This window comes from Oncorhynchus keta, unplaced genomic scaffold (genome assembly GCF_023373465.1).
Source record: "Oncorhynchus keta strain PuntledgeMale-10-30-2019 unplaced genomic scaffold, Oket_V2 Un_contig_4817_pilon_pilon, whole genome shotgun sequence".
NCBI classification, from domain to species: domain Eukaryota; kingdom Metazoa; phylum Chordata; class Actinopteri; order Salmoniformes; family Salmonidae; genus Oncorhynchus; species Oncorhynchus keta.
The window spans coordinates 40,001-52,221 of NW_026287970.1; the positions used below are offsets into that span (position 1 = coordinate 40,001).

Consider the following 12,221-nt stretch of genomic DNA (forward strand, 5'->3'; position numbering starts at 1 on the left):
GTTCTAGAAGATCCAGTTATAGATCCTTGTTTAACTCTCACATGTCATGCATCCTGTTTACCAATAAAACACTTATGGAGGCGTCTCGCGAGTGGCTCAGTGGTCTAAGGCTGTGCCACTAGAGATCCTGGTTCGAGATCAGGCTCAGTGGTCTAAGGCTGTGCCACTAGAGATCCTGGTTCGAGATCAGGCTCAGTGGTCTAAGGCTGTGCCACTAGAGATCCTGGTTCGAGACCAGGCTCAGTGGTCTAAGGCTGTGCCACTAGAGATCCTGGTTCGAGACCAGGCTCAGTGGTCTAAGGCTGTGCCACTAGAGATCCTGGTTCGAGACCAGGCTCAGTGGTCTAAGGCTGTGCCACTAGAGATCCTGGTTCGAGACCAGGCTCAGTGGTCTAAGGCTGTGCCACTAGAGATCCTGGTTCGAGACCAGGCTCAGTGGTCTAAGGCTGTGCCACTAGAGATCCTGGTTCGAGATCAGGCTCAGTGGTCCAAGGCTGTGCCACTAGAGATCCTGGTTCGAGACCAGGCTTTGTCGCAGCCGGCCGTAACCGGCTGGTGCACAATTTGCCCAGCGTCGTCCGGGTTAGTGGAGGGTTTGGCCCGCAGGGATGTTCTTGTCCCATCGTGCTCTCGCGACTCCTGTGGTGGTCCAGGCACACTGATACGGTCACCAGGTGTACGGTGTTTCCTCCAACACATTGGTGCGGCTGGCTTCCAGGTTAATTGAGAATTGTGTCAAGAAGCAGTGCGGCTTGGTTGGGTTGTGTTTCGGAGGACACACGGTTCTCGACCATCGCCTCTCCCAAGTCCGTACGGGAGTTGCAGCGATGAGACAAGACTGTAACTACCAATTAGAAATTGGGGAGAAAAAGGGATAAAAGTATTTTTTTTTACTGAAGGTTGAGTGAACTCTCTTGATCTGAACCTGACCTACTGAAGGTTGAGAGAACAATTGATCTGAACCAAACCTACTGAAGGTTGAGAGAACACTCTTGACCTGAACCAAACCTGTAAACCAAACCTGGTCGACCTTTGACCCCACCTATGTGTATTCTATTGGGGTCAGGTAAGGCCAAGCGCATGTCATTGAGGTACCTGCATCTACTACTTGGTCCGTGACGTTATGTACAGAATCTATCTGTCAAAATGAGTTTTCTCCTGACCCTCCTGACCTCCTGACCCCATCTATTTGCATTCCGTTATCCCCTTGGGGGTCGTACCTGCCTCCACCACATGCTCCATGGTGGGGAATCTCTTACAGACGGCGGTGCTGACAGAGCGGAAGATGAGCAGTGAGGTGAGGTTGACGTAGCGTATCAGCGTGCGTCTGAGGAGGCGGCCCTGCTCGTCGTGGCCGTGAACACAGCTGGAGACCAGGAACATGAGGCGGTCGGGCCAAGGCAGATTCACAAACTGGTTCCACCAACGGTTGACCACAAGGGTGACGTAGAAACCTGCAGGGAGGAGGAGGTATCAGCATCATCTACACCAGGGTGACGTAGAAACCTGCAGGGAGGAGGAGATATCAGCATCATCTACACCAGGGTGACGTAGAAACCTGCAGGGAGGAGGAGATATCAGCATCATCTACACCAGGGTGACGTAGAAACCTGCAGGGAGGAAGAGATATCAGCATCATCTACACCAGGGTGATGTAGAAACCTGCAGGGAGGAGGAGATATCAGCATCATCTACACCAGGGTGACGTAGAAACCTGCAGGGAGGAGGAGATATCAGCATCATCTACACCAGGGTGACGTAGAAACCTGCAGGGAGGAGGAGATATCAGCATCATCTACACCAGGGTGACGTAGAAACCTGCAGGGAGGAGGAGATATCAACATCATCTACACCAGGGTGACGTAGAAACCTGCAGGGAGGAGGAGATATCAGCATCATCTACACCAGGGTGACGTAGAAACCTGCAGGGAGGAGGAGATATCAGCATCATCTACACCAGGGTGACGTAGAAACCTGCAGGGAGGAGGATATATCAGCATCATCTACACCAGGGTGACGTAGAAACCTGCAGGGAGGAGGAGATATCAGCATCATCTACACCAGGGTGACATAGAAACCTGCAGGGAGGAGGAGATATCAGCATCATCTACACCAGGGTGACGTAGAAACCTGCAGGGAGGAGGAGATATCAGCATCATCTACACCAGGGTGACGTAGAAACCTGCAGGGAGGAGGAGATATCAGCATCATCTACACCAGGGTGACGTAGAAACCTGCAGGGAGGAGGAGATATCAGCATCATCTACACCAGGGTGACGTAGAAACCTGCAGGGAGGAGGAGATATCAGCATCATCTACACCAGGGTGACGTAGAAACCTGCAGGGAGGAGGAGATATCAGCATCATCTACACCAGGGTGATGTAGAAACCTGCAGGGAGGAGGAGATATCAACATCATCTACACCAGGGTGACGTAGAAACCTGCAGGGAGGAGGAGATATCAGCATCATCTACACCAGGGTGACGTAGAAACCTGCAGGGAGGAGGAGATATCAGCATCATCTACACCAGGGTGACGTAGAAACCTGCAGGGAGGAGGAGATATCAGCATCATCTACACCAGGGTGATGTAGAAACCTGCAGGGAGGAGGAGATATCAGCATCATCTACACCAGGGTGACGTAGAAACCTGCAGGGAGGAGGAGATATCAGCATCATCTACACCAGGGTGACGTAGAAACCTGCAGGGAGGAGGAGATATCAGCATCATCTACACCAGGGTGACGTAGAAACCTGCAGGGAGGAGGAGATATCAGCATCATCTACACCAGGGCTCTACATCCTCCTAAAGGTTTTAAACTCCAACCCTGTTCCTGGAGAGATACATTCATGTAGGTTTTAACTCCAGCCCTGTTCCTGGAGAGATATCTTCCTGTAGGTTTAAACTCCAACCTTGTTCCTGGAGAGATACATTCCTGTCGGTTTAAACTCCAACCCTGTTCCCGGAGAGATATCTTCCTGTCGGTTTAAACTCCAACCCTGTTCCCGGAGAGATACCTTCCTGGAGGTTTTAACTCCAACCCTGTTCCTGGAGAGATACCTTCCTGTAGGTTTGAACTCCAGCCCGGTTGGAGTTAAAACCTACAGGAGGGTATCTCTCCAGGAACAGGGTTGGAGTTAAAACCTACAGGAGGATATCTCTCCAGGAACAGGGTTGGAGTTAAAACCTACCGTACGGTAGCTCTCCAGGAACAGGGTTGGAGTTAAAACCTACAGGAGGGTATCTCTCCAGGAACAGGGTTGGAGTTAAAACCTACAGGAGGGTAGCTCTCCAGGAACAGGGTTGGAGTTAAAACCTACAGGAGGGTAGCTCTCCAGGAACAGGGTTGGAGTTAAAACCTACAGGAGGATATCTCTCCAGGAACAGGGTTGAAGTTAAAACCTACCGTACGGTAGCTCTCCAGGAACAGGGTTGGAGTTAAAACCTACCGTAGGGTAGCTCTCCAGGAACAGGGTTGGAGTTAAAACCTACAGGAGGGTAGCTCTCCAGGAACAGGGTTGGAGTTAAAACCTACCGGATGGTAGCTCTCCAGGAACAGGGTTGGAGTTAAAACCTAGAGGGAGGTATCTCTCCAGGAACAGGGTTGGAGTTAAAACCTACAGGAGGGTAGCTCCCCAGGAACAGGGTTGGAGTTAAAACCTACAGGAGGATATCTCTCCAGGAACAGGGTTGAAGTTAAAACCTACCGGAGGATATCTCTCCAGGAACAGGGTTGGAGTTAAAACCTACAGGAGGATATCTCTCCAGGAACAGGGTTGGAGTTAAAACCTACCGGACGGTAGCTCTCCAGGAACAGGGTTGGAAATCCCTGATCTACAGTAAGTCTAAACAGTATTTTGTCAGGTATGACTACAGTAGCAACCAAGGATGAGGTTTGGGTTGAGAAGGGCTGCTTCCGAAATGACATTTAATTTTCTACGTAGTGCAGTACTCTTCAGGCTAAATTTGAGCCTCAAGCTCAAAACAGAAAATTGACCCCTAGATCATTGTCTAGGGCAACTTCATCCCAGTCCATATCAATATTTTATTGACATAAACTGAGATACATAAATGTCATGAAAGCCACTTTGTGCCATTCACACAGAAGCACAACACTATTAAGCAACAATCTGATATGCCATGCAAAGCACTCCAGCACCCAAGCAAACCCAACAATATCCCTCTTTCCCTGCTTTGGTCCGAATCCTAATGATTTCCTTCCATTAACTCAATCACCAGTTCATTTCCCCATTGGAATCAGTGTCTGTCGGAGAGCTTCTGTTATTAAGTAAGGGTTGACAAATCACGATCATTAGTTTGTTGCCTGGCACTGTTGAGGATTAGTTGGGTTCATTTGGTTGGATAGTAGCAAGCAAGTAAGACAGTTAACGCTGTGTGTGTGTGGGTGTGTCGGTGTTTGTGCGTGCGTGCGTGTGTGTGTGGGTGTGTGTCAGTGTGCGTGCGCGTGTGTGTGTGGTGATCGAGAAAGAATTGCACTCTGTTGTCATTCTGTTTTTAGGTGGCTGATACACATTTGCCCGACGACTCAAACTGAATTCTTGCTCTGCTCTTATGTTCGCTACATTACCGCGGAGAAGAAACTAACATATGTGGGCGTGGCGTAGCGTTTGGCTGGAGCGAAGAGTTTGGGTCGCCAGGCAAGCTACACATGGGGTTGCGGATGAGGCGAATTTCCCACTTAAATTGTAAAGCACTTTCAGCACATCTGGAAAGCACCTCTACAGTATTCAGGTAGAAACAGGCATTCTCATCTCAGCACAGCGCTAGCAGCTCATATAGTTAATAGGCTAATACCATAAACTACTCAGCGCGCATGCGCTGATATCAACCTGCACAAGTTGTACTGACTTACCAAGCACAAACGTGACTGGAATCTGTTCTGCATACTTGTTACAGTGAAGAGCCAACTTTTCAAAGAAACGCTTTTCAGGGTCCGAGAGAGCAAGTCTAGATTGACAGATGTGTTAATTAATTAAGTAACATTATAGGTTTGTTCACATGCCGTTATTGATATATCACAGCGATACAAATCAATTACGGACCCATCATGCAAAGTCAAATCAAAGGCTCATATTACATCTTCATTTGTAATCACAGTTATAAACAGATTAAAATCAGATAATAGATACTGTTATATAATATACATACACAAATAACATAACAATTATATGATTCATATTTCATATCACCGAGGACTTGTATTTGTGACAATACTAATGTTTTTATGGAAAAACGCGTAATAGCTTAATATTATGCCTACCTGTAAACGAGGCTCACCAAGGTATATAACAGTACAAAGACTATAAACTCCCGATAAAGCAGTTTGTAGATGCTGCCTCTCCATCGCAGTAGAAGTCTATGGAAACCGAAGAACGTGGCGTTGGCGACTTTACTGGAGTAGGTCACCGTCATCTTCCTTCAATCACTGCAGAAAAACGACCCAGTCATCCAACTTACACTTAGTTGACAGACACTCCCTTGTCCTTACCGGTTGTGAATGTCGCTGACTTAAATTGATATCTAAAAAAAAATGTTCCGCAGTAAACTACTCTCTCAAGGCAAGCTGTCATGGCACAATAATAACCAGTCAAAATAACCATTATTTCCATGTTACGTGGATACGAAATAACGTTATTAAAAACATTAATAAAAGTATACATTTTTCACACATACCTTTTGTACCAAATCTAAATCACATTGCTTGTTGTTGCTTTAGGTGTAATATAGTGTATTACTGAACCGTGAGTCAAGATTGAGCAATCATCAGGTGACCGCCCTGGCCACATTTAGCTGGTTGTCTGTCTGTGTCTGTCTGTCAGTCCAGCTGCCAGTGCGCTCCTGGCTATGGCTGTCTGGGCAAGATGCCCACCATGTCATGGCAGTGGAATAAGATGCGCACCATGTCATGGCGGTGGAATAAGATGCGCACTATGTCATGGCGGTGGAATAAGATGCGCACTATGTCATGGCGGTGGAATAAGATGCGCACTATGTCATGGCGGTGGAATAAGATGCGCACCATGTCATGGCGGTGGAATAAGATGCGCACCATGTCATGGCGGTGGAATAAAATGCGCACCATGTCATGGCGGTGGAATAAGATGCGCACTATGTCATGGCGGTGGAATAAGATGCGCACGATGTCATGGCGGTGGAATAAAATGCGCACCATGTCATGGCGGTGGAATAAAATGCGCACTATGTCATGGCGGTGGAATAAAATGCGCACCATGTCATGGCGGTGGAATAAAATGCGCACCATGTCATGGCGGTGGAATAAGATGCGCACCATGTCATGGCGGTGGAATAAACACATAATGAATGACCTGCTGATGTAGAGAGAGACTACATTTATCCCTGCGTGCAAGTCTCTGGTTTTAATACAACATGCCTATACAACATACCAGCTACTACATTTATCCCTGCGTGCAAGTCTCTGGTTTTAATACAACATGCCTATACAGCATACCAGCTCCTACATTTATCCCTGCGTGCAAGTCTCTGGTTTTAATACAACATGCCTATACAACATACCAGCTACTACATTTATCCCTGCGTGCAAGTCTCTGGTTTTAATACAACATGCCTATACAGCATACCAGCTCCTACATTTATCCCTGCGTGCAAGTCTCTGGTTTTAATACAACATGCCTATACAGCATACCAGCTCCTACATTTATCCCTGCGTGCAAGTCTCTGGTTTTAATACAACATGCCTATACAACATACCAGCTCCTACATTTATCCCTGCGTGCAAGTCTCTGGTTTTAATACAACATGCCTATACAGCATACCAGCTCCTACATTTATCCCTGCGTGCAAGTCTCTGGTTTTAATACAACATGCCTATACAACATGCAAGTCTCTGGTTTTAATACAACATGCCTATACAACATACCAGCTCCTACATTTATCCCTGCGTGCAAGTCTCTGGTTTTTAATACAACATGCCTATACAACATACCAGCTCCTACATTTATCCCTGTGTGCAAGTCTCTGGTTTTAATACAACATGCCTATACAACATACCAGCTCCTACATTTATCCCTGCGTGCAAGTCTCTGGTTTTAATACAACATGCCTATACAACATACCAGCTCCTACATTTATCCCTGTGTGCAAGTCTCTGGTTTTAATTCAACATGCCTATACAACATACCAGCTCCTACATTTATCACAACATGAGATCGAAAACGGTGTCCAACGGATGGCGCTGTTGACCTAATTATCATGGCAAACAATAAAGCAGGCTCACAGAAATGCATTGGAGATGCAGCGACGGGACAAGACTGTAACTACCAATTGGATATCACGAAATTGCCGAAGAAAAAAGGGGTAAACATGTATTTTTATTTTTACAAAAAAAAAAAAAATGCATGCCTTATACTGGTAGAACATACTCCCATCTATGACCAATAGATTAGCCTGCTAGGGCCTAATACTGGTAGAACATACTCCCATCTATGACCAATAGATTAGCCTGTTAGGGCCTTATACTGGTAGAACATACTCCCCATCTATGACCAATAGATTAGCCTGCTAGGGCCTTATACTGGTAGAACATACTCCCATCTATGACCAATAGATTAGCCTGCTAGGGCCTTATACTGGTAGAACATACTCCCCATCTATGACCAATAGATTAGCCTGCTAGGGCCTTATACTGGTAGAACATACTCCCATCTATGACCAATAGATTAGCCTGCTAGGGCCTTATACTCGTAGAACATACTCCCCATCTATGACCAATAGATTAGCCTGCTAGGGCCTTATACTGGTAGAACATACTCCCATCTATGACCAATAGATTAGCCTGCTAGGGCCTTATACTGGTAGAACATACTCCCATCTATGACCAATAGATTAGCCTGTTAGGGCCTTATACTGGTAGAACATACTCCCATCTATGACCAATAGATTAGCCTGCTAGGGCCTTATACTGGTAGAACATACTCCCATCTATGACCAATAGATTAGCCTGCTAGGGCCTTATACTGGTAGAACATACTCCCATCTATGACTAATAGATAAGCCTGCTAGGGCCTAATAGACGATCAATAGTAATACATAATTTACATTTACATTTACATTTAAGTCATTTAGCAGACGCTCTTATCCAGAGCGACTTACAAATTGGATTGTCGATGTAGAGATCTTACATCACATCAGAAGGAAACACACATTTCATTGTGAAGTATAGAACTATTGGCGCATGCATTGCATGCAATATCATAGTCAAAAAGTCGGATACAATGTTGCAACTTATTCTTTTAGATACAATGTTGCGATCACAGTTTCGTATTATCTGTCGTCTGCTGCCATGAAAGGTGAACATGAGATGTGATACCGGCTTTGCGCATGCGCCACTGTGAGGTTGTCGGTTCACTTGTCGTGGGTGCTCTGTTCCCACCCAACCAGCGGAGAAGAAAAGAGCAGGTGAGACGATGTTCGGATGCTGCTTGCGTTACTAAACCGATGATATTCAGCAAACAGATACCTCATGCACGGCGAAACGGGAGGTTACTGGGGACAGGTAGCGAGAGCACGTCGTGACAGTTGGGTTTTATTCACGGTGGTCACTTTCCGAAGTGTTTTATTCTTCATAGACAGCAGGCGTCGAGAGAGGGGTGAGTTGACAGCTAGCATACTGTAGCTAGGCTATCCAAAGCGCTAGCCAGCTGGCTGGCTGACTAGCTGTCCTGCTTGTTTCATCGTCTTAAACAACGATATAGTCCAAGGTCATTGTGCATAGAGTTGTATTTGGTATTTGTTGGACATACATTTTAAAGTGAATCATTGGAGTCTCAGCGTAAATCCCTTACCATGGAATTGCCCACTTGCAATGCATCGGAGAATTAGCACATCAATATGACAGCAATAGCTAGCTTTAATTCATTATCCATGGTGCATTTCGTTGAACCATTTTTTGTCAACAGATGACTTGGTGTCCACACTAGTTTTAACAGTCCTCCACATGTGCGTACATTACAATCAAGCCATGTCTGTTAAGGAGACACATTCGGACTATTATAAGGTTTCACTAATGTTTTCCGAACATTATATCATTCAATGCAGCTGTGTAACATGGATGGTTTGGAGCAAAAGTGTATTTTGCTTGCAACATACCTCATAGGCCTACAGACGGAGAGGAGATGAGGAGAGGGGAGGAGGAAGGGCTGAAAGGAGGGCAGGGAATCCCTGATGCAGTGAATTGATGCCCTGCGTAGGTCAGGCAGTGTGCTGAACTGATGTATGTTTACTGATGTTAGTTTTTACAACTCAACACAAAATCAATTTAAATGTATTTGGTCACATACCCAGTGAACAGCAGTTATTAAAGGTGCAGGGAAGTGCCTGTGTGCTAAGCTCTCAACATTACACAACATGAATCAATAATAACAATGACAAGAGTCAAGGGGAAAATATCAAGTAGTAGAAGTGGTAGCCTTTACCAGTATAAAGTCAATATTAGTCTGTATAATCGAAGTGTGTGTGTGTAAGGGTTGGATGTGTGGATAGTCAGTGTAAATAATGTCTGGTGCATATAGTCCCTCCGGTGCATATAGTCTCTAAGGTGCATATAGTCTCTAAGGTGCATATAGTCTCTAAGGTGCATATAGTCTCTAAGGTGCATATAGTCTCTAAGGTGCATATAGTCTCTAAGGTGCATATAGTCTCTAAGGTGCATATAGTCTCTAAGGTGCATATAGTCTCTAAGGTGCATATAGTCTCTAAGGTGCATATAGTCTCTAAGGTGCATATAGTCTCTAAGGTGCATATAGTCCCTCCGGTGCATATAGTCTCTAAGGTGCATATAGTCTCTAAGGTGCATATAGTCTCTAAGGTGCATATAGTCCCTCCGGTGCATATAGTCCCTCCGGTGCATATAGTCCCTCCGGTGCATATAGTCCCTCCGGTGCATATAGTCTCTAAGGTGCATATAGTCCCTCCGGTGCATATAGTCTCTAAGGTGCATATAGTCTCTAAGGTGCATATAGTCTCTAAGGTGCATATAGTCTCTAAGGTGCATATAGTCTCTAAGGTGCATATAGTCTCTAAGGTGCATATAGTCTCTAAGGTGCATATAGTCTCTAAGGTGCATATAGTCTCTAAGGTGCATATAGTCTCTAAGGTGCATATAGTCTCTAAGGTGCATATAGTCTCTAAGGTGCATATAGTCTCTAAGGTGCATATAGTCTCTAAGGTGCATATAGTCTCTAAGGTGCATATAGTCTCTAAGGTGCATATAGTCTCTAAGGTGCATATAGTCTCTAAGGTGCATATAGTCTCTAAGGTGCATATAGTCCCTCCGGTGCATATAGTCCCTCCGGTGCATATAGTCCCTCGGTGCCTCCGGTGCATATAGTCCCTCCGGTGCATATAGTCCCTCCGGTGCATATAGTCCCTAAGGTTCATATAGTCCCTAAGGTGCATATAGTCCCTAAGGTGCATATAGTCCCTAAGGTGCATATAGTCCCTAAGGTGCATATAGTCCTAAGGTGCATATAGTCTCTAAGGTGCATATAGTCTCTAAGGTGCATATAGTCTCTAAGGTGCATATAGTCTCTAAGGTCATATAGTCTCTAGGGTGCATATAGTCTCTAGGGTGCATATAGTCTCTAAGGTGCATATAGTCTCTAAGGTGCATATAGTCTCTAAGGTGCATATAGTCTCTAAGGTGCATATAGTCTCTAAGGTGCATATAGTCTCTAAGGTGCATATAGTCTCTAAGGTGCATATAGTCTCTAAGGTGCATATAGTCTCTAAGGTGCAGGTCTGTGCAGGAAGACCGCTAGGTTGAGCTTTTCAGCAGTCTGATGGCCTGGTGGTAGAAACTGTCTCAGTGTCTGTTGTGCCGAGACCCGATACTCCACTACTGCTTGCCAGATGGTCAGTGGCTTGGGTGACTGGGGTCCTTGAGGGTCTTTCGTGCCTTCCTCAGACACTGCCTGGTGTAGATGTCCTGGAGGGCAGGGAGCTCGCCCCCAGTGGGCCCATGCTGAATGTCTTCAGCCGACTGAGGTTGAAGAGGTGCTGCTGCACCTTCTTCACCACGGTGGTGGTGTGATTGGACCATGTCATGTCCTCAGTGAGGTGCACGCCGGGGAACATGAACCTTTTCACCCTCTCCACTGCAGTCCTGTCCATGCTGCTTCCCCTGTTTCCTGTCGTCCACCATCAGCTCCTTTGTTTTGCTGACGTTGAGGGATGTTTCCACGGCACCGCTGTGCCAGGGCTCTAACCTCCTCCCAATAGGCTGTCTTGTCGACGATCAGACAAACTTAACTTAACTTGGAGTCATGCATGGCCACGCAGTCGTACGCTCCCAACGGCGGCACCCCAACACACACACACACACACACACACACACACACACACACACACACACACACACACACACACACACACACACACACACACACACACACACACACACGCACACACTAATCAATTAGCCAAATGTGGACTCTGCATTCTCTCATATGGTTAATTAATATGAAATGCCAATGCCATAAATACATCCGTTTGTACAGTCTTGGCCAAAAGTTTTGAGAATAACACAAATATTAATTTCCACAAAGTTTGCTGCTTCAGTGTCTTTAGATATTTTTGTCAGATGTTACTATGGAATACTGAAGTGTAACTACAAGCATTTCATAAGTGTTAAAGGCTTTTATTGACAATTACACGAAGTTGATGCAAAGAGTCAATATTTGCAATGTTGACCCTTCTTTTTCAAGACCTTTGCAATCCGCCCTGGCATGCTGTCAATTAACTTCTGGGCCACATCCTGACTGATGGCAGCCCATTCTTGCATAATCAATGCTTGGAGTTTGTCAGAATTTGTGGGTTTTTGTTTGTCCACCCGTCTCTTGAGGATTGACCAAGTTCTCAATGGGATTAAGGTCTGGGGAGTTTCCTGGCCATGGACCCAAAATATCGATGTTTTGTTCCCGAGCCACTTAGTTATCACTTTTGCCTTATGGCAAGGTGCTCCATCATGCTGGAAAAGGCATTGTTCATCACCAAACTGTTCCTGGATGGTTGGGAGAAGATGCTCTCGGAGGATGTGTTGGTACCATTCTTTATTCATGGCTGTGTTCTTAGGCAAAATTGTGAGTGAGCCCACTCCCTTGGCTGAGAAGCAACCCCACACATGAATGGTCTCAGGATGCTTTACTGTTGGCATGACAAAGGA

The 12,221-nt window shown here is 45.8% G+C and overlaps 1 protein-coding gene across 5 annotated transcripts in view; it reads right to left on the reverse strand.

Annotated features, from left to right (window-relative positions):
* Positions 1 to 5,848, reverse strand: part of LOC118382374 (bestrophin-3-like) — a 29,197-nt gene extending 23,349 nt beyond the window's left edge. For 3 of the 5 annotated variants that reach the window (XM_052509622.1, XM_052509621.1, XM_052509620.1), the window contains exons 1-4: positions 5,696 to 5,848; positions 5,283 to 5,447; positions 4,875 to 4,969; positions 1,221 to 1,454 (exon numbers count right to left, since the gene is read on the reverse strand). In XM_052509622.1, coding sequence (XP_052365582.1) covers positions 1,221 to 1,454; positions 4,875 to 4,969; positions 5,283 to 5,434 — 481 coding nt within the window. In that variant the 5' untranslated portion in view covers positions 5,435 to 5,447; positions 5,696 to 5,848. Of the gene's footprint in view, positions 1 to 1,220; positions 1,455 to 4,237; positions 4,433 to 4,874; positions 4,970 to 5,282; positions 5,448 to 5,695 lie in introns of those variants that run through there. The other 2 variants (XM_052509624.1, XM_052509623.1) reach the window with 2 other exon arrangements.
* Between the last annotated feature and the right edge of the window lie 6,373 nt (positions 5,849 to 12,221).